Here is a 27,836-nt window from a genome sequence, read left to right on the forward strand (position 1 = left end):
CATTTTTCATCCCCAGTGATGATACGATGTGAAACCCCCTTTCTTTGTTGCCTAGCGAGCAGAATTTCGCAGGTGGTTTTTCGCCGTTCAACGTCCCTTGGCTTCAGTTCATATAGGACCCATTTTCCTTTCTTGTGAACCTTTCCTAAGGCTCTCAAACGATCGGAAATGACAGATTGAGCACAATTTAATGTTTCTTCAAGTTGCTTTTGCGTTTGACATGGGTCTTCGTCCACCAATGCCTGCAATTCTTCGTCTTCGAATACTCTTGGCTATCCAGAACGCTCTTTGTCCTCTACATAAAAATCACCAATTTTAAAGCGTCGAAACCATTCTCTGCATGTTTCATCGAAAGGAGCATTATCACCATAAACTTCTACGAGCATTCGATGAGCTTCAGCTGTAGTTTTCTTCCAATTGAAGCAACAGATTAACACTTTGCGCAAATGAGACGCTTATTTGGCTCAAATTTCGACATTTTCGATGCAGTGAAATCAATGTTATTGATGGAAACGTATACTTTTATATACTGAATGTTATTGACTGATGTCAAAACAAACTATTAAGCTTCGTTTAGACATTACAGGTTAACGACAGTTCTAGCCATAGCTACTTGTCGCTAAACGGACGGAACTTTCCGATTTACCTAATATTGTATATATATTGAATATACATATAGTTATATCATATATATGCGATATAACGTATGGTTCGTTCACACGGTGATCATACATGGAATGCTTGCTACTTGGAACGACGAAATAGAGATACGGAGGGGACACGAGAGAAAAGTTCTCGTAATTTAGCCGAAACAGTGTCATGTAAAATGTAAAGCTGAGTGGGAGGGGGGGTGACTTTTAGCGAATCGCTCGCTGCCCATCCACGCAAGGAAATATTTACGTCACTGCACACGATATATAAATTTCATGACTGATTCAGCGTCGTATATTCGCTCCGTACATGTGCATAATTAAAAAAATTGCTGTCCGTCGATCGTCCCGCAATCGTCGTGGCAATTATGAAATTATACCTGGCACGATTTACTCGGTTGGTTGCGTCAGAATATTATACGGTACATCGCGCTTAAATCTCTTAACATATATATTTATATATATTATTTGTCAATCACTCAAAAAAAAAGTATTCCATTTGTAAAGTGATCTTTCTTATAATCTCATATTCTAAGCGAAGCTTTTTACAGAAGAAGGATTCCTCTTTCGATCAAGCGATTAAAGTGAAGCATTCATTTGAAATTTACTAGATGTTATTCTGTTTTCCTCTTATTTCGAGAGGATTTCCTCTTATATCAATGAATTTTCCTCTTATATGAAGAGGAATATGTTGACTTTTGAATGTCGGCTTCTTCTGTTCAGTCATGCTCTACTTCCAGACATGAACGAAAAAATAATCATATGTTCATGGGTCACAATATTTGGAACGCTTTTTAAAGAAGATATGTGTGTGTTGCTGTAACATATAACGAAAATAATTTACCCATATTTGGTTAAATACAGTTTATAATCTGTCGCAAGAAGTTGAATAATATATTCCTTCTTTTAACTATGTTTCATACAATTGGTTATGATGAACATCTTTGTAGCTACGAAGTCCATAACAAAACTGATTGGAAATTTATTTGTTATGATAATCTTATTTCATTCGCGCCTAATTATTGTGGAACTAGAGTCAGAAGTACGTCTATAAATATATATTACTTCTCGCTGTACATTATAATAATTTCTTTAAATTAACCTGTATAAGAAGTAAGAATAAAGTACGGTAAGAATAAATAATAATCCTGTTAAATAAAAATTAAATAATCTAAGAGGAAATTTATATTAAAATCAATAAAATTTGCATTATACATATAACATATGGTCCTTCTAACTTTAAAAATAATGTGTTTATATAATATTTTCCTCTTGATCTTAGAAGAATCCTTTTGAGGCCATAAGGGTCATGGCAGGACATAAGGCAGGGTGCTAAATTTCAAACAGGTAACAGGTAAAAAATCTCGAAAACTATAAAAGATATGAAGAAAAGCTAAAACACGTGTTCCATGATTTCGAAGGGGAAAGAGAATGGCATTATCAGTTTTTTATTTGGAGGGCATTTTCAAGGTCAGTTGAAGGTCAGCTTAATTTTTTTTAATAGAAAGCCCAATTTTTTATTACATCATCTTTTTCTAGCAATTAATTTGAACAACTTTTGTCTGAAACATTCTTTTATTTGCCTAATATTTTGTGAAATATTTAAGGAAAACTTGGTAACTTTTTCAACGTTTAACTTACGATATCTCGCTAACTATTTGTCGAAAGAAAAAATAGTATTAGACTTTTTTACTTTTTACTTACTTTATTTATTTTATTTTTTACTTTATTTATTGTTAATTTAACAATTCTGAAATTTCCAAAGGTCGATAAGTTAACAAAAGTTAGGACACTATTATAGTAATTCTTGATAGTAAATAAAGTAAAAATGTCTAATATCATTTTTTCTTTCGACGAATAGTTAGCGAGATATCGTAAGTTAAATGTTGAAAAAGTTACCAAGTTTTCCTGAAATATTTCAAAAAATATTAGGCAAATAAAAAAAATGTTTCAGACAAAAAGTTGTTAAAATTAATTGGTAGAAAAAGATGAAATAATAGAAAATGGGCTTTCTATTTAAAAAAATCAAGTTGACCTTCAACTGACCTTGAAAATACCCTCCAAATAAGAAACTGACAATGCCATTCTCTTTCCCCTTCGAAATCATGGAAATCATGGTATCTTAGCTCTTTTTAATATCTTTCATAGTTTTCGAGATTTTTTACCTGTTTTACGTTTGAAATTTAGCATCCTGTATAAGAATAAAATCCTCTAAAATTTAAATGATTCCGCTTGTTCTGAAATGTATTTTTTTGTTTTCGGTGATACATCGCACTTAAATCTTTTATACATGTACATATGTTATTCGTCTATTGATCTCCTCTTGCGGCAACCAGCCTCTTGGGACGATGCGTGAATGATTGAGATACAAGACGGAGATGCAAGGATAAAGGTAAGCTGACGCAGCATGCGGTGCATTTTGTACACGATGCGTCGCATGTATCGAGTGCGCGTGTGGATGTGGAGAAACGGTGACGGTCGATAGGAGACATCTGATATTGGGCCAAGTGTCTGTCGAGTGCCTCACGTGCTCACGTCGAAGAGCGCTCGATGCTCGACTTTCTTAATGGCAACGCCACGAGATCGATAATTGTTCGGCGGCCTTGTGTCTGCCGCGCGGATGGTGACGGCGAAGGCGAACGCGCGAGGGATCGATAAGGGGCGCGCAGGGCTGCGGAAAAAGAAAAGCGGTGGATATGAAAAAAATGGGAGGAAGGAAGGGGAAGGAGGTGACGACGTAAGCGAAAGAAGCGATGTAAATCGCGATCGATTGTTTGGCGCGCTCCAAAAGGGACACGTCACCTTTGATCCGCAGTTATTCGGATGTTTGTGTTCTTTTGCGCCGTGTTGCGTGAAGCTGTCAAAGCGAGAGGAACACATTGGGCGAGCCGCGCGCGAGAGATGATGAAGGGCATTCTGCAGCGGCGTGTCGCCGTTAACAGACGATCCTTTGTGATATTGTGCACTGTCCGAAATATCGCCGTCAGCATCTCTGGATCCAATCTAGTTCGTTCACTGTGAATGCCCGACACTCGAGGCAACGGTGACAAACGGCCGGCCTGTGTGTGTGTGTGTGTGTGTGTGTGTGTGGGTGGGCTGTGCGGCTGTGATTCGTTGCAACCACAGGCTTTGAAATTTGGTGAAATATCACTGTCTCGCGGTTACCGTCGCCGATCTGCTCGCACGGTCAGACAGCGGAAAAATTTACGTCCCGACTGGATTCCCGCGAGAGCTACTTAGCGGAGCATCCTGGGCGCGACGCGACGAGTTCGTCAAGGCGCGATGGTCGAGGTGTCGCACGTCGGATAATTTCATAACGCCATCAGCCTCGAGCGGAGCCTCCGCCGGCGAAGAACATGTCCCGCGGATGACCCAGAAAAGATTCTGCAACGGTTCCGTAGGAGCGATCTTATGACCAGCCGACTTTCTACGAATCCCGTTCCGCGCGAATTTTGCGGCTCAAGGTCAAGGCGTAATCGCGCGTTCGTGCCGGAAGTAATATCGCATCGGACGATACGTTCGAAGCTTCGAATAAGTCGACTCCGCAGCTCTGACAGTTGTCGAGCTTCGCTATCATCTCGTCCCTCTATACTTAAATTTTCATCTCCCTCTCCGTGGTATCACTCGAGCGAAGGAGCCTCCGCTAACAAATGGCTCGCTATCGAGCATCGTAGTGCTCTCTTCCGTTTATAATTTACGAGTCTGAATTACAGTCTGAAAAGTTCTCGGCCTGACACATAGATGGCATTAGAAACTGTCAAACTATAATTGTATTGGAAAGTGGTATCCCTGATATAAAGCCATGTAAAATTTTATTTCGATCTGTCAAGTCATTCGAGTAGTAGCACCAGTTTAATATTGACGTGTCACTGTCTTTTTTTAAAATGGAAAAAATTGAATATCGTGCAGTGATTAAATTCTTTGTTTTGGATGGTTTAACACCAACAGAAATTCATCCGAAATTGTTAAAAGTGTACAAAGATGCATCACCTTCACTTTCCACTGTGAAAAATGGGCTGCTCTTTTTAAATCTGTCGTCGTACAAGCCTCGAAGATGATCCACGCGAAGGTCGTCCAAAAACTGCTACAACACCACAAAACATTCAACAAGTCTATGATATGGTGTTAGATGATTGCATGAAGAATTACATATGAAAAAGCTTTGTGCAAGATGGGTGCTGCATTTGCTAACAATTGACCAAAAACGCATTCGAATGCATATTTCTCAAGCGTGTTTGGATCGTTTTAAGCAAAATAAAATGGATTTCAAGCGTCGTTTCATAACCGTTGATGAAACTTGGATCCACCACTATACCACCAGAGCGAAAAAAACAGTCGAAACAATGGATTGAAGCCGGTGGATGTGCACCAAAGAAGGCAAAGACGGTTCCACCAGCAGGAAAGGTTATGGCAACAGTTTTTTGGGATTACAAAGGTGTTTTGTTGATCGATTATCTTCAGAGAGATAAAACGATTAACTCTGAATATTATTGTAACCTTTTGGATCTATTGGATGCAAAAATTCGTGAGAGAAGACCTGCTTTAAAGAGGAAAAGACTCGTTTTCCATCAAGACAATGCACGTGTTCACACAAGCGTTTTGACAACGGCAAGATTCAACGAATTAACGTACGAATTGCTTGAACATCCAGCGTATTCACCAGATTTGGCTCCATCTGACTATTATCTGTTTCCAAACCTGAAAAAATTCCTGGCTGGAAAGCATGTTACATCAGATGACGAAGTTATTGCAGCCGTGGATGGATATTTTGCAGAGCTTCCGGAATCACACTTTAATAATGGTATTGAATTATTGGAAAAACGTTGGAACAAATGTATTGAAGTTTTAGGAGATCATATTGAAAAATAAAATATATTTCACGGCAAAAAAATTTTCTTTCATTGTTAGGTCGAGAACTTGTCAGACTGCCTACGTACAATCCCAATTCAAGCGCGTTTATTGTCGTCCGCCGCGCTCAATGGGCGGGCCAATCTCTCCAGAGTTAATTTCCCGAAAGCCAAAGCGCTCGGCGATTATTCGCCTCGATATATCCGCCGGTGGCCCGTGCACTCTCTAAGCACGGCAACGGTGAAACGGGGCTCCATTCTCGTGCCCGATGTTCCCGTTCCGCGTTTCTCCGTCGACCTGCGGCGGCATCCTTATGGCCGTTTCCCGAACGGTCGCGGCACGTTCACGCGCTTACGCACGCCTGAGTAGAAAAATTAATAGGGCTCTGATAAGCGCCTGATTATTTTTCCCTAACATTAATCGGGCCCCAGTAGGGATAGAAAGACAAAGGTCCTACGAGATGTGTAACAACAGGTTTAACGGGTCCTTATAAGGCAATATTTTTATTATTGTTTGAGTAAAAATATTCGTTCTTTTTGTTCCACGAAATTTAGACTGCAATTTCTTTATTTCTTTATAACCTCATTAGTATACAAGAATTTTTATTTTAAATTCATTTATTTAAATTTATTTTATAATTATTTTTTATTTTAAAAATGTAGTATACTTTACACTAAAATACAGATTTCAAAACGCTGTATTTCAAAACGAAGGCAATACTAGGAAAGTCCTTGGGAGAGACTAATGAATGTGGTAACTAATAAAACTGATAAAGTTTATTTTTAATTGCGATTAAATAATTAAAAAATCTTTAAAAGGAACCAGATAGAGCGTACCTACTGAAACAATACTAAACTATGACAATTTTATTACAGGCTTCGGATCTTATTAATTTTCTATAACAAAACTTGATTTTGTATGTATAAAGCATCCCCTTAAAAGATCCTTCTAAAGCCCACATTAGTTTTCCATGTTAAAGCGTTGTTTCACAAAATCTATAAGGCATTCCTGAAAAATCCTTCTAAGGTCCTTCTCAGCTTTTCCTATCAAAACCTTATTTCGTAAAATCTAAGTCATTCCTAAAAGATCCTTTTAAGGCCCTTTTTTCAAGTTTCTCTATCAAAGTCTTATTTATTAAAATTAAGGCATCCCTGATAAAACCCCTTTTAAGGCCCTCATCAGTTTCCTTTATCAAAGCCTTATTTCATAAAATCTAAGGTATCCCTAAAAGATCCATCCTCGGGGCCTGATGTGCTAATAATGAAGCATCCCTTTTTAAGGCATCCTACTTTCAGCCTTATCGCGACCTTATGCTTCACGAGAATGGTCCTAACAATTTTTTGCTCGGACAGCGATCCGCGCTTCGGATACCATATTGTGAACCTAGCAAGCAACTTGATAAAAAGAAAAAATTTGCAATACGGTTCAATTGTACTTCGTTTGCACATGTTTGTACCACTTTTTGTTTCGTTTGTATCTCGAAGGATAAAAAGATAGGGGGAGGGGGAAAAGTAGCCAGCAAGCAAGTATAAAATATCCGAAAAAACGGCCAGCGCCATTCGAAAGAGAATCGTTTGTACCTCAAAGGAACCGGAAGTATAAAATATATCGGAAGGTTACTTTCGTACTTTCGCACTAAAAGATGTACGAATGGCGTTGGCTGTTTTCGGATATCTTATACTTGCTTGCCGGCTATCCCCCCCCTCCCCTTCTATCCTTTTATTCTTTGAGGTACAAACGAAACGAAAAGTGGTACAAACAGGTACAAACCAAGTACAATCGAACCGTATTGAGAATTGTTTTTTCGATTAAGTTGTTTGGCAGGTTCACATCGGTCATGAGGCCGCGGCGCGCAACTTTTGCATACACACGCTTCCCCCCCCCCCCTCGCTGTTGCTACGTTTCAGCCGGCGATATGCACGGCGGCGATGCTCTCGCCGGGCGATAGACAAATAGGATGGCTACGAGTGTTATCTCGAGGTGCGCGCGATAAAAACGCGAATTGCCGCGCCGGCGGAATCGACGACTCGGTGTAACCGATTGCGACCTGCCGGCGGGATTTTCGTTCATAACTCGCGGGGTTCGTTGATCCGTCGAGGACAGAGAGAGAGAGAGAGAGAGAGAGAGAGAGAGAGAGAGAGAGAGAGAGAGAGAAGCGTTTGCGGAGTTTGTTTGCAGAGCGTACTGCTGATTCCGCGCTGGGGAATATCGCTGGGGAGAAACGAGCCAGCGGGAAGGATCGTTAGGGGAAACCAAGTTTGGGGATAAACGCATCGATAGGGGGAACAAAGTTTGGGGATAAACGCATCGATACGTCGGCACGCAGCTGACACTTTGGGCGTTCTTATTATACGGGAATTTATTCGCACTTCGCAAGCGATTCGTCGGCCGTCGGACGTGATTCTTCTTCGGGGGGGGGGGAGATAAGGACACAAGGTGGAAGCACGAGCGCCGACTCTGAGCATTCTCGTTGCTTCGGGCTTCAAACTCGGGTATTTAAATTTGCAGTATAGATGTTTATATTTACATATATCGAGTGTACACGTGTATTTTTTACCTTTAAGCTCGGATGTCGAAAATGCAAACATTTATCGAATATATGCACCCGCTGAAAGCTCCATGTTGGAACAGCTGAAGATGATAAGAATGTATTCCAGCCTGTCGGCACTTTGATCGTCAGCTTCGCTCGTCAATTTGGCGGCGGGGCGAATTCGCGATTTTTTTCTCGGCGGCTGACTAACGACGCGAGAATCGGCTTCCGATGGAGCTCGGCGGCTTCTTTATCGTTTGCGAGATGTCAAATGTTATCGGCGCGCGACGCGGCACATTTTTGTCAGTTGTAAGCGCACTGCTGCAGAGATAATCGAGTTATTATTAATGAAAATGAAAATCGTTGCCGTTCGTCCTCAATGCCGTTCAGCGACGGCGACGCGCAGTGGTCAAGAAGGCTCTCTCGGTGGACAAATTAGTTCGGACCGCGTAATTGTTAACCGATTCTAATAATTTTCTTTTAATTTGCTCGTTATGAATTGCTCTACAACTTTATCGATTCACTTTTTTAAAGCGGAGCTTCAAGTCAAAATGCCGGACTGAAAATGGTTATCAAAATATAGAAACTATAAGAAATTATCTGAAGAAGCCCAGGAGGCACGGAATAAAGATTTTAAGATGTACCGTGCAAGTCACAGCAGAAAATCTTCAAGAACCGATACAAACGAAGATGTATTCCTTATTTTTTTCGTCGGATCCTTATATAACTAGCCTTCGACAGGTTGTAAGAAAGGCCCATAAACCATTTCATTCAGGAAATGTTGAAAGAGGAAATGTTGAAAGACCGTACGAATGTGCTACATTAAATTACACACATGCAAAGAGCAGAGAGGGTTTGGAGTCTTTAAATACTGTGGGAATGACGAACCACGGAGTCCTTATCTCTGCCTGTGCGACACACATATACACATTTTAATTTCTTGCCACTTCAGAGGGTTTGAAATGTTTTAAGATTTTCTGACATCTTTATACTATCAGTGCATTCAGATCACATATTAGTATATATTGTTTGTTAAAATATGTAAATTTCAAGCTAAATTTTGAAATTCACATACTTTTGCGAGCAATATGCACTAATGTGTGAGCAAAGACGTTATCTAAATGCACTGATAATTGATGAAGATATGAGAAAGTTGTAAAACATTTCCGATCGTTTCAGATCCTCTTAAGTGGCAAGAAATTAAAATTTTGGAGCTCCTAAATCACATATATATTTTTTCCCGATGCAAGGATATCTAATATCTTATTGAAAAAAAAAAATTATTGGAATCGGTTAACAATTACTAGGCGGTCCAGACTAATTTGTCCACCGGGAGAGCCTTTTCGACCACTGTGCGACGGCGGCGCTGGACGTCGATCCTGGATCCTGGATCCCGACGTCTGAATTATGTTACGTCGAGCGTTAAATAACTTCGGAACACGGCGGCTTCCAATCGGATCTTCGCTCGCTTCGAGAATAAACGTACAGGTCGGGTGACCTGAGAAGGATTATAGTGCGGCTTAATGCTTTTGCGTGGGGCACGTTCTCTATAAAGATTCTATTTCCGTCCGCTGCCGTTTCGGTACACGTCGCAGTTTCACATAGAATTTAACCTGACGGCACTTTTGTGGCAATGTTGCGGTCATTTCGAGGCGCTCGGTTTAGCCTCCCGCGCGGCAGGAAACAATCGAGCCGCGAGACGGACGCGCACGACAATGTGATCCAACCGACACGTAGATGCGCAATTATGTAAGTCCGCCGTCCGATATTAGACGACGGTGTATTTACTCTGCAGGTCTGATTTCACATCGTGGCTGGCGGAAGGGCGGAAAGGGGGCAGGGCGTCTTTACGAACTGCCCCATATACCCGAGGATATTTTTATCGATGAGTCGTTTACACATACGACGCCGAAGACAGATTTGACTCTTGGACCAACGCGTTGTCTAGGACACGCGAGGCGACAGCAACGCCTCGGAATCGTGGCATCGTAAACAAGCCATGCGCGATACGATTTCTACCGCTCTGGAGACAATTGTTTGTTAATCGGCGCAAGGTAAAAGTACCAGCCGACACGTGTACTTCTTCTTGAGCCTGTACGCAGTTCTTACACTGAGAAAAAATTGTATTGAAATTGAACAAATATTTGTTCGAATACGACTGTGAATACATTTATTCAAATTAAGCCTTCAACGCCCGACTTTTTTCTTAAGTGTTTTAAGAATAAAATTTGAGTTTTTTTGAACTGAGACTGTAAGTAGTGATAACCAAAAAAATATCAGAATTTTATATCTACGAAAAACTACCTTCTGAATAAATGAATAAATGAGTATATGAAGTTTCCGCTTCTTCGTTTGTTGGTTTCGTTAGTTTGGTTTTTTTATCGTTCGTTTTTTGTTTGCTGGTAAATATGATTTGGATCCTAAAAGCATATACGAAATGAGCAACCTATATAGAGAAAAATGAAGGGTAATCTATACGACATAACTCTGATAAGTCAGCTTGACATTTTTCAGCTTGAAACTTTACTATATTTGTGAGTGAAGGTTATCATTCAGAGCGTCAAGCTTACTATTTCAGAAGAATATCTTATAGATGACCATTTAGATAGTCAATCGTCCCTTCATTTTTCGCCGTATAAAAAGCGCTGTAGGTCAGCAGGTTTCACGAAAATAGCTTGATTTCTTGATTTTCGTGTCCTCCATATTGGATTCGCCATTTTGAATTTCTGAATATTCTTTTAATCTCACATTTTGCATCTGAGAAAGCTTCCAAATGTATAAAATTACAACAGATACCAATCTATTCATTTATAGTGCACTTCTAGACAGTAGTCAGTAACAATGCTAACTATGCCTACTTGGAATTTGACAAAACATGTCAAATCATTAAAACTGAGCTAAAAACAGACTAAACCGAATCTACATACAATCTATATAACATTTTTTAGAAGAAGAATTCATCTTTACAGTGGTGCAAAGAAAACGAAAATATCCCCTTTTTTCACTAAGTTATGGATTCTTAAATGCGTTTCTGATAACTATAGTTAGCAGTTAAAGGGTTAAGCGACTAATTTCTAAAATGAAGTACAGAGGTTCTCTCTGAGTGTAAACGTTTTTTCTTGAATTTTAGAAGATAATTGCTTAATTTAAATAAATGTATCCATAGTCGTATTCGAACAAATATTTGTTTAATTTTAATACAATTTTTTCTCAGTGTATTGTTTTGGTCCTTGAGTTTGGATTTTTGTTTAAACTCGAGTAAAAAGTAGAAATTCGAATATATAGGGTAAAGCTAAAACAGGCCATTTTGAAAATACATCTGATGGAAAAAAAATGTTAAATACAAAAGTTATGGGGTTTTAAGTGACGCATTATATAGCAATACTAGTGTAGCCTTGAACAGCGCGTCATCAAAGTTACGAAAAGGTCACCTAGAATTTTTTTCGTTTATCATCTTCCTCTAACAATCAATTTGAGCGACTCTGGTCCGAAAAATTTTTTTATTTGACTGATATTTTTCGGGACATTTAAGGAAAACCTGCTAACTTTTTTTGAATGTTCGGCTATTTGTCGGAAAAAAAGTGGTAGACTTTTTTACTCTATTTGGTTTCGAGAATATATTGTTACAACAGCGCCCTGACTTTGTTGACATAATGGTTTTGAAATTTCCAAAGGTCGAAAAGTTAACAAAAGTTAAGGCAGTATTATAACAGAATATTCTTGAGAGGAAATAGAGTAAAAAAATTTAGCAGCACTGTTTCTTCCGACAAATAGTTATCGGGACATCGTAAGCCAGTAATATTGAAAAAGTTGGCAAGTTTCCCGTAAATATCTCAAAAAATTTCAGACGAATAAAAAAATTTTTCAGACAAAAGTTCAAATTAATTAGTTCAAATTAATTAGTAAATATATATAACAACAAGATAACAAAAAATGGAGGTTTCCATTTAAAAATTCAAAGTGACCTTCCCGGAACCTTGATGACGACGCTGTTCAAGGTCATGCTAGTACCGCTACGTGATTCGTCACTTAAAACACCACAACTTTTATATTTAACATTCTTTTCTATCTTGCATATTTTCAAAATTATTCAGGTGGTCTGTTTTAACTACTTCACTCTGCCTGACGATGCATATAAAGCTCTCATGTATGTATGTGTATGTGTAGATTAATATTGTATGTTAAACTGAACAAAAAAATTGTCTGTCACTTCGCGGAGGAACGCATAATATTCCGAGTTATTAATTAAAGAAAATCGATGTACATCGCGTGCGCGGCTTTACGCAAAATGGTAGAAAACTTTTTTATTCGGCTCATCTGCATGTAATGAGAGCTTCATGCGTTATCATCATTATATGCTCAAATAAAGTTAAATATAAACCGAATACCTGCCGAAATTACCATAAAATTTATATATATAACTATAAATTTTAAATAAACTTAGAAAGTACCAACATCTTCTGAAATACAGTGAAATTCGAAATGTTAAATGAAGAAGAGAAACAGTCGAAACGCCACGCCCACGCTGAAATATTCGCGCTCAAGGACGAAGAAACGTAAGAACGTCCCGAGTCGAGCGACTCTGACGCTTCCGCCTTGCAGAATGAAGTTATCCGTTGCGCGACTGAAAACTCGCGCGCAAACCAGCGAATAATATTATCGGGAATCAAATGTCCAATTCCGCCGCTGTCCCGTTTCGGGCACGCCGCAATTATCGCGCGCTCCGAATGAAGAACTTGAAGAAATCAACCGACGCTAGGATTGCCAACCTGTCCGGTTGTCCGACCCGGACTGTCAGGTTTTCAGAAATTTTGTCCAGTGTCCGGTTAATAAGTCAAACCGGACGTCATATGTCCGGCTTTTAAGTTATATCCAATCAATGGAATGCGAGTTCAGATTTTAGCAACGTTTCTCCGTTTCAAGCGCCTACAAACGATCGAGCGCCACGAAAAGCTATCTAGTAGATGATCTGCCGATCCATCATTCCATATCCATAGGGTGTCCCATTTTAATGTCCCACCCCAAATAACTCTTCAGTATTGAAGTTTCAAGGAAAATGGTCTGAATAAAAGCTGTAGGGATTTAAGTGAGCTACCTTACGATGACCTTTGACATTGACCTCTATTTTCAAGGTCATTTGAAGGTCAACTTGCGTTTTTTAAATGGGAACCCTTATTTTTTATTACACTGTTTTTTTTCCACTAGTTAATTTGAACAACCTTTTTGTCTAAAAAATAAGGTTCCCATTTAAAAAACGCAAGTTGACTTTCAAATGACCTTGAAAATAGAGATCAAGGTCATCATTAAGGTAGCTCACTTAAATCCCTACAACTTTTATTCAGATCATTTTCCTTGAAACTTCAATACTGAATAGTTATTTGGGGTGGGACATTAAAATGAGACACCCTATATATTAAAAAAGTAATAGTTTATTATTTTATTCAATCAAATCTTGTTAGTAAAATTGTTTGGAAATTAATATTGTAAATAAATTCTTGTCATATTTTATATTTAATGTAACGTTATGATTATTATTTCCGTCCGGTTCAGTCCGCTTTGGCTTTGTTGCCAAAGAAGAAATGTCCGGTGATTGGAACTTTTGCATTTGGCAACCCTAATCCGCGCGCGTCTCGTTCCTTTGTAAAACGGCTGGATGGAAGTCGCCTCTCCGCCTGTTTATCGGCACAGAACGAAAATGCATCGCGGGCCCGGCGCTGTGACGCAGCATCCGGATTTCCATTAGCGGCACGCCCGTTACTATCAACCGTAGGATTTTACAGGTCGCCGATAACAGCAGCAGCACTCGTAACTGTTTCGACTCGGTGTAACCGACCTAGATGTGAAGTCATGTTTTGCCGAGCATCGTCAATCAGTCGTCACGCTTACGCTCTCGTCGTGCAGTGTCTCGTTGATACGCGCGGGCAGGCAGTCCGTCGACGTCATCGACCCCCCCCCCCCCCCGAGGAGCCCCGGCGACTCGATTACGAATTGTTACGAGTCGTTTCGATGCTCTCGCCGATTAGCAAATTGATACACGCGCTCGCCTTCTTCTGGCCGGCGCGGCCTGGCGTTTCGCCTCGTGGCCGCGTAGGTCGAGTTGTGAACGAGACGCCGACTCAGCGAGTCTCTTTCACGAAGGGAGAAAGAAGGAGCCCCTCCGGGCTCTCCGAGCGGGAGAAGAAGCGGACGAAGACGAAGACGAAGAAGAAGAAGAAGAAGACGACGACGACGACGACGACGACGACCAAGACCAAGACCAAGAAAGAAGAAAAAACGAGCAACGCGAGGCTAAAGAGAAACGATGCGCAAGGCCGATGCGAAGCCGCGCTCTTCTTCTCGTCCGCCACCTCGTCGTGCCAGCTCCTCCGACATGTTCCTCCACTCGTGTACGGCTTTCGCTCCTAATAGATTGCCCGTTTCCCGTGCGGGACCTCCTCGTTCCTCCTCGGAGTCTGCGCGCGAGCGGGCGAGTATCGCGAGATACTCGCGACCCGAGCTTCGGCCGGCGATTATTTTCACACCTCGAGCTTCCTCGACGTCGCGAGAGTGACACGCGACGCAGGAGGAGATGTTCGAAATTCCTTCATCTTTTTCCTCCTCTCGAGGACGATGCGAGGGAATTTTAATGAAGAGCCCCGCGCTTAACGGAGCCAATCCCCAATCAAGCTCTCGTCGATCCGCTTGTCGCTGGGATATCATCCGCCTTTGCGCATAACAAATCGCGGGAGCCTTGAATCGCTCGGCTAGGTGTATAATATAGGTCAATGCGAGGAGAGAATATTTCTGAACGGTTCGCGATCGATCGGCGAGTCGACGAATAATGCATGAGAGTCGCAGTGGGAGAGTATTTCGGCGCGGCGCGGTTGCAAAGTTTCTTTTTTTTTTTTCCCCCCGGGCGAGAGATCGTAGGCGGATAGAGAAGGAGATTGGAGAAGAGAAGGAGAGAGAGAGAGAGAGAGAGAGAGAGAGAGAGAGAAAATTAACGAAACACGGTGACGTTTGGCTGTATTCGAGGTCGCGATCGATCTAGCGCTGGCCGCTCGCGAGGTTATTCTCGTCCCTTTCAATCAAGAAGCGAAATCCTTATAGCCGCGCTGATTCGCGCGGCTTTATCCTGAAATGATCCGTTGCCTCTCGCGTCGCCGCGCGCTAATCAGGGCTATTTGCGCGAAAATTGCGTCTGTGAGATGCGCTCGAGGTGTGTGACTCGCCGCGACCTCGACTTACCGTTCTCGCGAGGTATGTGCCTCGCGTGTGACGTTGCTTATCCAAGGTCGGAGGATAGCTCCGGCAATCGAGCAGTGCGTCGCACTCTCTCCTCCGCGGAGTCTTCTCGTGTCAAGCGGCTTCCGTCCTCCGCCGTCCTCCGCTGAAAACCCCGAGCCCGCTTCTCAATGGGCATCCTTGAGCAGCGCGTAACGATCTATGAGAATTATCGTGAGAGTTATCATTGTCATCTGCAGGAAGATGTAGTTTACTTGTTTCCCTCGTCTTGTGCGGTTTAACAGCGTACAGTTTAATAGCGAGATCAAATCAAGATGATGAAGTGAAATTAACCTCTCGCACTCGGAATGCCAGCACAGCTGGCATGGACATTTATCCCGGCAACTCGGTATGCCAGGTGTACTGGCACGAGAAAGATTTAAAGGCAGGGAGCAGTAAAACGATAAAATGCGCTAACAACAACAACAACAATAACAACAATGGTGTAACACTTAAAAAAACTACAAGATGTGAAATTTTATCAATTTTGCCAACAAATTTATGTATAAGTGATAAATTATGATGTTTCCTTTTCTCAGCTAAAGAGCAGCCGTAAGTTTTCTTGAGTAATTATAATTATCGGGTCGGTCGAAGGAAATATTCTCTCTCGCTGATCTCCTTGGCTCTGAAAGAGTCAAAGGTCACGTGTGCTGACGTCCTGAGTTTGGTCGATACGTGTGCACCTTAATGAGCGGTTTCCGATTCGCGACGCTCTCGCGATCTTACGTTTCTTTCGCGCGACTTGTAACTTGACGCGCTTATCGCTGAGCAAAAATGTTTTCTCGCCCTGAAGAGCGCTCGCGAAGAAATCGAGACTGTCGTGAAACGAGCCGCGCGTAACTTTGCCAGTCCAATAACAGTACGTCGCGTCGCTTCCTCGGAAAAGCATTTTCGACACGCTCTTCTGTTGTCCTTGTCGAAACTTTTATATTGGAGTCGAGGAAAAATAATTAAATAGGTCCGCGAGGACGGGCCCCACGCTGTTGCTCGTGTTTCTATTTCTCTCGGGCAAAGAATTACCCGAACAAAAAATTGTTAGGGCCATCCTCCTGAAGCATAAGGCCGCGATAAGGGTGAAAATAGGATGGGATCTAGAAAGGGATGCCTCACCTTATTACCACATCAGGCCCTGAGATGGATCTTTTAGGGATTTACCTTAGATTTTATGAAATAAGGCTTTGATAGGGAAAACTGAGAAGGACCTTGAAAGAATTTTTTAAGGATACCTTAGATTTTACGAAATAATTCTTTAACATGGGAAACTGATGTGGGAGTCTTAGAAGAGTCTTTTAAGGATACTTTAGATATACAAAATCAAGTTTTGTTGTAGAAAATTAATAAGATTTGAAGCGTGTAATAAAATTGTCATAGTTTAGTATTGTTTTAGTAGTAGTTACGTTCTATCGGGTCCTTTCGAAGATTTTTTAGTTATACCGCAATTGAAAACAAATTTTATTACACAAGTTTTACTAGTTGCCACATTTATTAGTCTCTTCCAAGGACTTTTCGTCTAGTATCGCTTTCGTTTTGAAATGCAGCAAACTTTAATAAAAACAGTAGTAGGATTTTTACGTGTAAAAAATGCTATATTTTATTACAAAGTATGCTATATTTTTAAAATAAAAGATTCTTGTTGTATACTAACAAGGTTATAAAGAAATTACAATCTAAATTTTTTGGAGTAAAAGGAACGAATATTTTTACTGAAACAATAATAAAAATATTTCCTTACACTGAGAAAAATATCCGAAATATCCGATTGTTAATTTCGTTATCCGATCAAATATCCGGTGTATTTAATCGGATATTTGATCGGATAACAAAATTAACAATCGGATATTTCGGATATTTTTCTCCGTGTGTAAGGTCCTATTAATAAATCGCTTTATAAGGCCCCGTTGATATTGCCTTAAAAGGCCCCTGTCTTTCTATCCCTACTAGGACCCGATTAATGTTAGGGAAAAGTAATCAGGCCCTTATCAGAGCCCTATTAATTTTTCTACTCTGATAGATCCAACGGCGGAATTTGTCAGATTGCTCTCCGCGTTTCCGCTCAAGTATCGGCCGTACCTTGAAGTTTCCTTCCGGCGGTACCACACGATTCATTCGCTCTCACTCATCTGGTCTTCTCTCTCTCTCTCTCTCTCTCTCTCTCTCTCTCTCTCTCATGGTCCTTTTTCTCTGTTGCAGGATGCGAGCGCCGTGATCACCGAGGGACACGTCGCCCTGACGAGACCATGTGGTCGAGTGTTCGCCGAAACGCCACTCGCTCGCCGCGAAGACACTCGCTGCGCGAGACGCGCCGTTCGTGATCGCTCGAGTTCCCGCGAGAAGATCGACGCGCGATCGACCGAACGATCCGCCTTGTAAATGGCCGGTTTGCGGAGCGCCGTCCGGAATCCGCGAAGACCGCTTCTCCGAGCGAGGATGTTCTTCACCGACGAGCGGGACTGCGCGGGGCTGCGCGAGAGTTGTTAGGGAAAGGGCACCGTGGACCAGTCTTGCGGGCTATTATGACGGACTACTTGGACCCGCATTTCGTCCGGGCTCTCTGCCGCGATCCTGAACGACGGACCCTCCAGGTGAGCAAACAGCCTTCTTAATTCGCTTGTCAATCAGTGCACTCGCCCTGCACTCTCCTACCCGGCGGCGATATCGCGGGTATCTCCGGCTATCCGGCGAGGAGAAAAATGAAGAAATCCCTCGAGAAGGATGCTCTCGAGCGGTCGCTCTCGCGCATTCCTCGCTATTGTTTGTTTCTTCATCTGCGGGAACGGCGCGCCCGTGCCGCCCGGTGCGCTGAGCGCAAATACAAATTAAGAGGAAACAATCATCTAGCGCAAGAAAAAAAAGGAAAAATATCGATAAAAAAAAAAAAAGGGCAGAAGAAAGAAGAGAAGAGGGGAAGCAGGCGCGGAATTGCACCTAGCGCGGTTGAGAAGAGTCGGGAGGAATTCGTGGAATTTTACTACGACACGCTGCGGTAAAATCTCGCAGGGGGTGTCTCGAGCGCGCGTTGTTGAGGCCTTCTTCTGGGACGCGTCCGCGGATTTCGCAAGTGATTTACGCCCGTACGATCCATTCATCCGGTATTTGTACAATGGCCGCGCTATTGGGCTGTGCATGCGCAAGTTCGTGTACGGGGCCGCGCGACCGTCCGAGTCCCCGTAAACACGTACACTCACAACGGTGAAAAGGTCAAAGGGCGAGACGCGGCGTCGGCGTCGGCGCCGCGTCTTGAGGCAACGCCGTCTGTGAACTTTCGCGACTGCTAATCCTCGCGTACTTTTGTGTAATCGATGCTTGCGCGACGTTCCTCGCGCAACCCCCTCTTCCCCTCCTTCCACCGCGGAACATCAACGGAGTTTTCGATTATGCGCCCTCGGTAAGGCGGTTTGTGATAAATATACGAGGTATCAAAGTGGAGGAGCATTAATAACAACAATGGTCTCATCCGAAAAAAGAAAAAAGAAATTTCGGAACAAGCGAATTCATCATCAAATTTTAGAGGATTTTATTCTCACATCTGGCCTCAAGAGGATTCCCCTAAGATTAAGAGGAAAATATTATAAACACATTATTCTTCAAGTTAGAGCAATGCAAATCTTATTGATTTTAATATAAATTTCCTCTTATACGCAGATCGTTTAATCTTTTTCTAAGAGGATTATTATTTATTCTTACTGGTTATACATTCCTTTATAGGGGAAGGAGAAAAAAGATTACACCGAAAACATTATGTTCTTAATATAAGAAAATTTTATATTTTTTAAGCTTTCTTAACAAATATTCTTAATCTATAAGAATATTTTCTTCTTTTTATCGATATGTCTAGAATACATACTAAAATTAAGAATATACTCTTTTAGAATAACTGCCTAGCAAGAAACAAGTTGTCGATCGGTCATTAAGAAGGAAGCACACACTCTTACATAAAGGCGTAATACACAATAAGGAAAGAAACCAAGCAGAATCCTCATTTCTATTGCCACGTTTGAAATGAAAGACTGATTAGTTCACTTTCCTTATGCGTTGTGCATTATGCCTTTGTGCAAAAGTGTGTGCTTTTTTTTATCTCAAAAACAACTTTCGCAGTATAATTATATGCAATAGATCAAAGGCAAATAAAAACCAACATTGAAGTCGGATTGCAACTTTAAAATTGCATTAAAAGATGTAGCATTATAAGAGGATTAATAGTGCAAGAAGTTAATGAATTAAATATTACAAATTGGGAATTAGAATCAGTTCGACGCAGAAAGTGGTTACACGGTGAATCAACTTTCCGCGTCGAGCAGACTCTGATTCCTAATTTTAATTTCATTTTAAAGTTGCGTTCTGATAGCAGCGTTGGCTTTACTTACTTTGATCTATCGTATATGGTTGTATTAATATTTATATACATTAAGAATATCCATTAAGAGTATCCGTTAAGATTATTTCTTAAGAATATCTAGTACTAACACATTCGTAAGAAGATTCTCCTCTTAAGTTAAGAAAATGTTCTTGGTGCCTATTTTAGATGAAATTATCCTAAACATAAGTGGGAAATTCTTAAAATAAGAATACAATTTTTTCGGTGCGATACAAACGAAGATATATTGCATTCCTTATTTTTTTCGTCGAATCCCTATATAACTAGCCGTTGACGAGTTGTAAGGAAGGTTCATAAACCTTTTCATCCAGAGGCTGAAGAAATGTTGAAAGACCGTACGAATGTGCTACATTAAATTACATACACACACACACAAAGAGCAGAGAGAGTTTGGAGTCTCTAAATACTGTGAAGGCTCGTCTACATTAGCTGTAACAGTTGTAAGGCTGTAAGGTTGCAAGACACGAAATGAAATATTTTCATTCGCTGACAGCTTACGTTACAGCCTTACAGCCTTACTCTTACAGCTTGTAGACGACCCTTGAGAGTGACGAACCACGGAGTCCTTATCTCTGCCTGTGCGACACACACACACATACACACATTTTAATTTCTTGCCACTTCAGAGGATTTGAAATGTTTTAAGATTTTCTGATATCTTTATACTATCAGTGCATTCAGATCACATATTAGTATATATTGTTTGTTAAAATATATAAATTTCAAGCTAAATTTTGAAATCATTAATGTGTGAGCAAAGACGTTATCTAAACGCACTGATAATTGATGAAGATATAAGAAAGTCGTAAAACATTTCGGATCGTTTCAGATCCTCTTAAGTGGCGAGAAATTAAAATTTTCACGTCAGATATGTAATTAGGAACTCCTAAAACACACATATATATATTTTTTTCCGATGCAAGAATATCTAATATCTTATAGTTTCTATATTTTGATAACCATTTTCAGTCCGGCATTTTGATTTGAAGCTCTACTTTAAAAAAAGTGAATCGACAAAGTTGTAGAGCAATTCATAACGAGCAAATTAAAACAAAAAAAATTATTAGAATCGATTAACAATTACGTGGTCCAAACTAATTTGTCCACCGAGAGAGCCTTTTTGACTACTGTGCGACGGCTCGTTCATTCTCTAAAAGATTGGGTCGTGACAGGACGGCGGGAAAGGGGGAGGGGGAATCACGGATACTTGACGACGTCATCCTGTCCGTTAGGGGAAACGCAATACAAATCGCGCGTGAAGGTGCATCTTCGCGTGCGTCGTAGATCTCGTGCGGCGATAATGGCCTTAGAAAGTGTAACGGCGATATCGTTCGCGCCGTCGAGCGCCTCCGGCGACGGAGCACTTGTATTGGTTGCACCAGGTCGCGCTCGGCTGATCCGCGTTTCCGCGACTTCCCGCGAGAGTTCGCTCTCCCGCGGGCTTCTTCAATACCCCCCCTCCCTCGCCGCCACACTGGGGCTGAATTTCTTACGAGCCGTGCTACAAAGTGACGCGTGCGTTTGTTGTTACAGTTAGCGGTCGGTCGGCCGGAAAATGGTTTATACAAATTTTTGCCCCTCCGCCATATTTATTTTTTCTACGACTGCGCCTCGTCGGGGATCTCGACGGATGATGGTTGCTTCGTTGGGGATCAGTTTCCGTTAACGTTTATCGCTGCATAAAATTTTGTGTTTAATCAGATAGATACAAAGCGTAGGAACTATTAATTGTAAAAACGTTGATAAAATTAAAATTAGCTAGAAATAGAATGAAAATGAAAATGAAGATCGAATCAAATTGAATTAAAATTAAAATTAAAAATAAATGCACGATTAAAACGAGGATTATAATTAGAATTGAAGTAACGATCAAAATGATTACAAATGAGGTAAAACTGAGAGATTGGAATGAAAGAAGCCGAGGTGAAAAGTAAGAGAAGATCGAAATCGAGATTAAAAGTTGACGGATTGAAAACATCTATTGCGCCTGGCGTGCCTGACACGCGCCATTTTCCCGAGCCTCTCGGAATGCGGAAATCAACGAAATCTGTCGTGCTTACGTCGCGTAAATCACGAAGCACGCGATACACTTTCGGCTTCCGAGCGAGTTTCGACAGCGTGTTACGGCACCGTTAATGACCCGAGAAGAAGATACCTCGTTGGTTACGTCGCTCGCTCGCTCGACGTAATTGTAATCTCTGCATTATTCAGCGACGAGCTCCTTTACGAGCCTGAGTCTCGCGGCAGGTCCGCCGATATGAATAAATTCGCCGTCACATCCGTTCTCCGCGAGAAGAAATGTCTGCGGCCACATTTCTGCAGAGTCGTCGTTCGATAATCTCTCCCGTCTCGGCGGCCCCGAGGCGTCCGTCGAATTCGAGGACGCGACTCGAGCGTTACGTCGCAGAAATCGCACGCGCATTATCTCCACGTTGCAGTTAACTTTTCAATTCCCCCGCGACCTCCTCCCGCTTATTTGCGCCGACGACGATGCCGGTTGTTACTCAAACAGCACTTTATCGTATTTTATGCTCGTGCGGAGAGCGAGCTCGGTGAAAATTTATAGTTCTCGCGGAGACGCGCGTCTCTCCCTGAGAAAGAGGAACGTGCAGATAAGATTTCACGGGTTACGTCAGTCCGCGCGATATCACTCTTCGCGGAGACGTCAGCGCGCGTAACGCATCAGGATTCCCAGAGAGACGATGGCCTCCTGGATCGCGAACGACGGCGTCGCTCCTAACTATACCAAAAAAAAAGAAAACAGAAAATCATCGACGTAAAGGTATCTCTCTCCGAAAGGACGGAAAGAGCCGAGGCAACTTTTTCCTCAGCGTTAATTGATCCTTCTCCTCGTGCGACGCGAGGGGCAGGGGGAGGGGGGAGCGGAGAGATTCGCCGGCGTGGCTCCCCGTGAAAATCTCACACGAGCGTATTTCATACGATCCATACGCGAAGGTCGTCCGGTGTTCGCTCCACTTTTCGTGCGAAAAAGGGAGAAAGGAGAGCGCGGAGATCGCGAGCTGGCGGAGTCGGCCGCTCTTCCTCCTCTTCGGCGGCGCGCGAAAGCGTTTTCGCGAGGCCGAGCGGCGTTGTCTCGCGGGCGATATTTAGCGCGCAGCCGCTTCAGGTCGCGTGTATTCGCCGTGTATTCGCAAACGCGTGTTTACCAAAGAGCGAACGCGCCTCGGCGCGTTGTCTGCAGCAAACGCGGAACAAACGCGGAACAAACGCGCGACGCGCGCGCCGTTTGCGAAGCGAGAGCCGACGAGGCGGTTGTTCTTCTTCCCCCCTCCCTCCCTCCCAGCCCAGACAAAGTTAATACTAGCTCCCTTATTGTGCTCGCATCCCGTCTGAATTTATCGGAGGGAAATTCCGCTGGAAAAGCGGAGCGAGTGATTCTTCACGCGAGTCGCCGGGCGACTATTTTCACTGAGGATTCCGCAGTTGCAGGAAGCGACTCGCTCTAATCGCGCTTGAAACGCGCTCGATTCGAGAGACCCGCAGCGGGCTTGATTGGCTCGCGTTCGCTCTCTTTGCGATGCCGAACGCGATGTGATATTTTGGCCCGGCTGGAATTAACACCGCCGCTTTTTGCACTCGTTTCGTGCGAGATTCACCGAAAAAATAGTAATTTCAGAAGTGGAGTCAATCACAAGTGGATTCGTCTAAATTTTAGAGAATTTTCTTCTTATACATCAGCCTCAAGAGGACTCCTCTAAGGTTAAGAAGAAAATGTTATAAATATATTATTCTTAACGTTAGAGGGATTATATGTTATACGTATAATGCAAATTTTATTGATTTTGAATGCAAATTTCCTCTTGGAAAAGAAAGGGGAATCAAACGAGTAAGAATAATTTAAAGTAAGAAATGAATAAGAATAAAAATGTTTAATGAGACTTTAGGCGATGAATAAAAGGATACACAATAAAGGGCGAGGAAAGGTGTAAATAACGGTTAATAAGGTGCGGATGAATATAGTAGACAAGAAAGATAAGATATAAGGAGTAAATTATTTAATGCGAAAGAAGAGAGGATAGAGGATACGGTATAGGATTAGGAAAAACAAAGGCAGAATAGGAAAACGTAATAGGAAGCGAGGTAAGGTAGAAATGAATGGACGGATGAGTGTGGATAAGGATAATTTGTAAATCAAGTCTTGGCGATAAGCTGAAGAATACATATACATACAATACAATATAAATTTCCTCTTATACACAGATTATTTAATCTTTTTTCAAGAGGATTATTATTTATTCTTACTGCACTTTATTCTTACTGACTACTATTACTATACTGGTTAATTTGAAAAAGTTATTATAGTGTACGGCGAGAAGTAACATATAGATGTACTTCTGGCTTTAGTTCTACAATAAGTAGGCACGAATGAAACAAGATCATCATAACAAACAAATTTCCAATCAGTTTTGTTATTTATTAACTTTGTAGCTACAAAGATCATTTATCATAATCATTTGTATGAAACGTAGTTAAAAGAACGAATGTCTTACTCAACTTGTTGCAATAGATTACAAACTGTATTTGACCAAAGATGGGTAAATTCTCTTCGTTACGGCAACACACATACTTTTTTTAAAAAGCGCCCCAAATATTCCGAGCCATGAACATGTGATTATTTTGTCGTTCATGTCTGAAGGTAAAGCAAGACTGAACAGAAGCCGGTGTTCAAATCAATATATTCCTCTTCATACAAGAGGAAAATTAATTGATATATCTTAAAATAAGAGGACAACAGTTAGACCAATATCTAATAAATTTTAGATGAATGGTCGGTCCGCTGTAATCGCTTTATCGAAAGAGGAGTCCTTTTCCTGCAAACTTCGTTTAGAATATGAGACTATGGGAAAAATCACTTTGCAAATGGAATACTTTTTCTTGGACATTCCGCTCCAAGACAGAAGAAATTGGAAAGAATTTGGAAAATCGAAAACTCGGGGAATGCGGACTGTCCGGCGCCGGAGGGGGGGGGGGACCGGGAGGAAATTCGCAGAATCCGGCAGAGGTAAGAACGCCCTCCCCTCCCCCGAATTCTTCGTCCACGCGTCTCATAATATCGTCTCGCTGCCCGATCGTGGGAATTCGACGCTGCGTTCTCACGAACCTGCGGGAAATCACTCGCGCTCGTCGGGCAAAAATGAAATCCGCATTGCCGGAGACCGCCGCGGCGTCGTCCGCGTCCGTCAGGTCGGCGCTGCCGCGGCCGCGTGTAATTCGTTACGTTCGTAACCGCGGCGGAGAAACGTAATTACCGCGGGGGGGGCGGGACACATTTTCGGGATTGCTCGGGCGAAATTAGTATCGCGGCACGCGACCGCACGTCGTAACGCTGATTGCGGCCGGCCAGTTCGCAAACAGCCCAGACGAAGCGGCGCCGTCGGTCTCGGGAAGCCCGCCAGGGTGCGCAGATGGGGACGTTCGATCGGCGATCTAGCGTGAAATTGTGCTACGGACGCGTCGCGACGCACCGCCTCGGGGGCGCGTCTGCGCCCGCTCGTGTATAAGGGGGAGGGACTCGCTCGGATAATTAGATTTGCGCGATAATTTAGTGGGTCGCAAGCGCGAACGTCAGCGCGGATTCGCCGACATTGCGGCTGTCGCGCCCTTCGACTTCTCGCAGCAGCGGGTGTTGAAAGTATCCTGCGGGGGTGAAACGTCCTTGGAGGAGCGTCTCGCCGATTGGGGATGCTCGGAGTCGTCGTCGTCGTGGGGCGCGAGTTGCTCGTCGGCGAGAGCGCGACCGTCGGTCGCGGTGAAAAAAATATAAAAATTGCTAACAAATAAAGAACGATTAGTGATCAATAGCGGGAGCTATTGGCGACAAATAAATGAAAATAACAAGTAATATTGAGTATTGGGTAGAGTGTAGCAAATAAGAACGGAGGAAACAAAATGTTAATTAATAGACTCTCCCAATATGCACAATCGAGTGAAATCGAGTGGAGGCAAATAAAGGCTGCCGCTCGAGCGAAATTCAACGCGCAAACATTTGACTTTCACGTGCAATTTAATCATTTAACGCTCGACTTTTTTATAAGTGTTTCAACCCTTCATTGCGCTGCTTTGCACATCTGCAAAGCAGAGAGTTTGTACTGGATTTTCTCTGCTGTCAGTCAGAGTTTAACATTGCCGATTGCTTTGCTTATTTGAATGAGACGCGGCTCTAAGCGGGGGAAAGAGAATTGGCCACCAGTCTGCGCTAGTTTTGCAGATATGCAAAGTGACAGAAAAAATTATTTTTCAAAAAAATATAAGTGAAATATTTAAAAAAAAATTTTTCCTGTATCCCTTGACCAGTCCTGCACATGAAAATAATTATTAATGGTCATTTATAAAAAGTGCGGAATGAAGGGTTAAGAATAAAATTTGAGTTTTTTTTAACTGAGTTTTTTTGAACTGACTATAAGTAGTGATAACCAGAAAACATATCAGAATTTTATATTGGTTTTTTTATTGGTCGTTTTTTGTTTATTGGTAAATATGATTTGGATCCTAAAAGCATATACGAAATGAGCAACCTGTACAGAGAAAAATGTAGGGTAATCTATACGACATAACTTTGATAGTCAACTTAACATTTTTGAGCTGAAACTTTACTATATTTGTGAGTGAAATTTATCATTCAAAGCGTCAAGCTTGTATTCTGTTTCAGGAGAATATCTTATAGATGACTATTTAGATAGTCAATTGCCCCGTCATTTTTCGCCGCATAAAAAGCGCTGTAGGTCACCAAGTTTCACGAAAATAGCTTGATTTCTTGTTTTTCGCTTGATCTCTACCACACTGGATTCGCCATTTTGAATTTCTGTGTTCTTTTAATCTCACATGTTGCATCTGAGAAAGCTTCCAAATATATAAAATTACAACAGATACCAATCTATCCATTTATAGTGCACTTCTAGATGTCAGTAACAACACTAACTATGCCTGCTTGAAATTTGACAAAACATGTCAAATCATTAAAACTGAGCTAAAAACAGACCAAACCGAATCTACATGCAATCTATATAGCATTTTTTAGAAGAAGAATTCGCCTTTACAGAGGTGCAAAGAAAACGAAAATATCTCCTTTTTCGACTAAGTTGTGGATTCTTAAATGCGTTTCTGGTAACTATAGTTAGCAGTATAGGTGTTAAAGGGTTAAAAACGCCTGTATCACCCCGACGCGAAAACACCGCTCGCAGAGAGTAGGCCGTTATTTCTTTTTTTTTTCTTAATCGCACGCGCGTGTTATCGCGTATTTATGTTCATGGCCGTGTTCATGCGGTATCTTCGACTCGGAATAAGCCGTCGAACGCGGAAGTTGCAGCGCGCAGAGTCACGGCATCGCTCTAGGTTGCGCGGAACACGTAGCGGATAGAAATAGCGTGCCGCCGGGCATACGGTACACGCTGTTTATTTATTCGCGGGCATTTGCAGATCAATAACGACGATTAACAAACCGAGCGATATTAGTCGCTCGCTTGTTACACGACGCTGCGGGATCGCGCCAGCCGCGCGATGTTTCTACGCTGCCGAAGCCGAAAAAAACAAGGAAGTTACTCCCGCGGCCGCGCTCGCGCTCTCTTGCCGCGCTCTTCTTCATCACCGGCCAGCTGGAAAGGCACTCTTCGCGCGTGTGACGCTCTCTCGGTGCTTTGGAAAATGCGCGCGACGGAGGAACGTCCCGCAAGTGAAACGTAAAACCGACACCGGGTCGTGTCCCGAGCAAAAAATTGTTAGGACCGTCTTCGTGAGGCATACAGTCTGTAAAGTAAGAGCGTGCACGGGTTAATGTGTAGAAAAATTTATTTTTAATGATTTTTAAGTACATGGATTTGTTGCACTCCATGAGAAGAAAAATGCTATACCATTAATAATGAGTCCAGTCACCACCGGCATTGATAATTGCCTGACATCTCCGAGGCATACTTTCCACTAAGTTGACTGTATATTCGTTCGGTAAAGACCTCCAAGTGAGACGAATTTGTCGTGTCAGCTGCTTCAAAGTGCACACTCTTTTTCCTCGAAGCTTGGGCTTGAGATATGCCCACACATTTTCAATGGGATTTGCATCTGGCGACTGCGATGGCCAATCAAGTGTGAAGATGCCAGACTGCTCTTTCCACTCGGTGCAAAGCTTGCTCCGGTGTTTTGGGTCGTTGTCTTCCTG

General features: G+C 42.2%; 1 protein-coding gene across 11 annotated transcripts in view; it reads left to right on the forward strand.

Moving 5' to 3' along the window:
- Positions 1-27,836, forward strand: part of LOC105185384 (rap guanine nucleotide exchange factor 6) — a 250,225-nt gene that overhangs the window by 46,334 nt on the left and 176,055 nt on the right. For all 11 annotated transcript variants that reach the window (XM_025307817.1, XM_025307824.1, XM_011144855.3 and 8 more), the window contains exon 2: positions 17,482-17,873. In XM_025307817.1, the coding sequence (XP_025163602.1) occupies positions 17,805-17,873 (69 nt within the window). In that variant the 5' untranslated portion in view covers positions 17,482-17,804. The remainder of the gene's footprint in view (positions 1-17,481; positions 17,874-27,836) is intronic.

This window comes from Harpegnathos saltator, unplaced genomic scaffold (genome assembly GCF_003227715.2).
Source record: "Harpegnathos saltator strain DR-91 unplaced genomic scaffold, Hsal_v8.6 scaffold128, whole genome shotgun sequence".
NCBI classification, from domain to species: domain Eukaryota; kingdom Metazoa; phylum Arthropoda; class Insecta; order Hymenoptera; family Formicidae; genus Harpegnathos; species Harpegnathos saltator.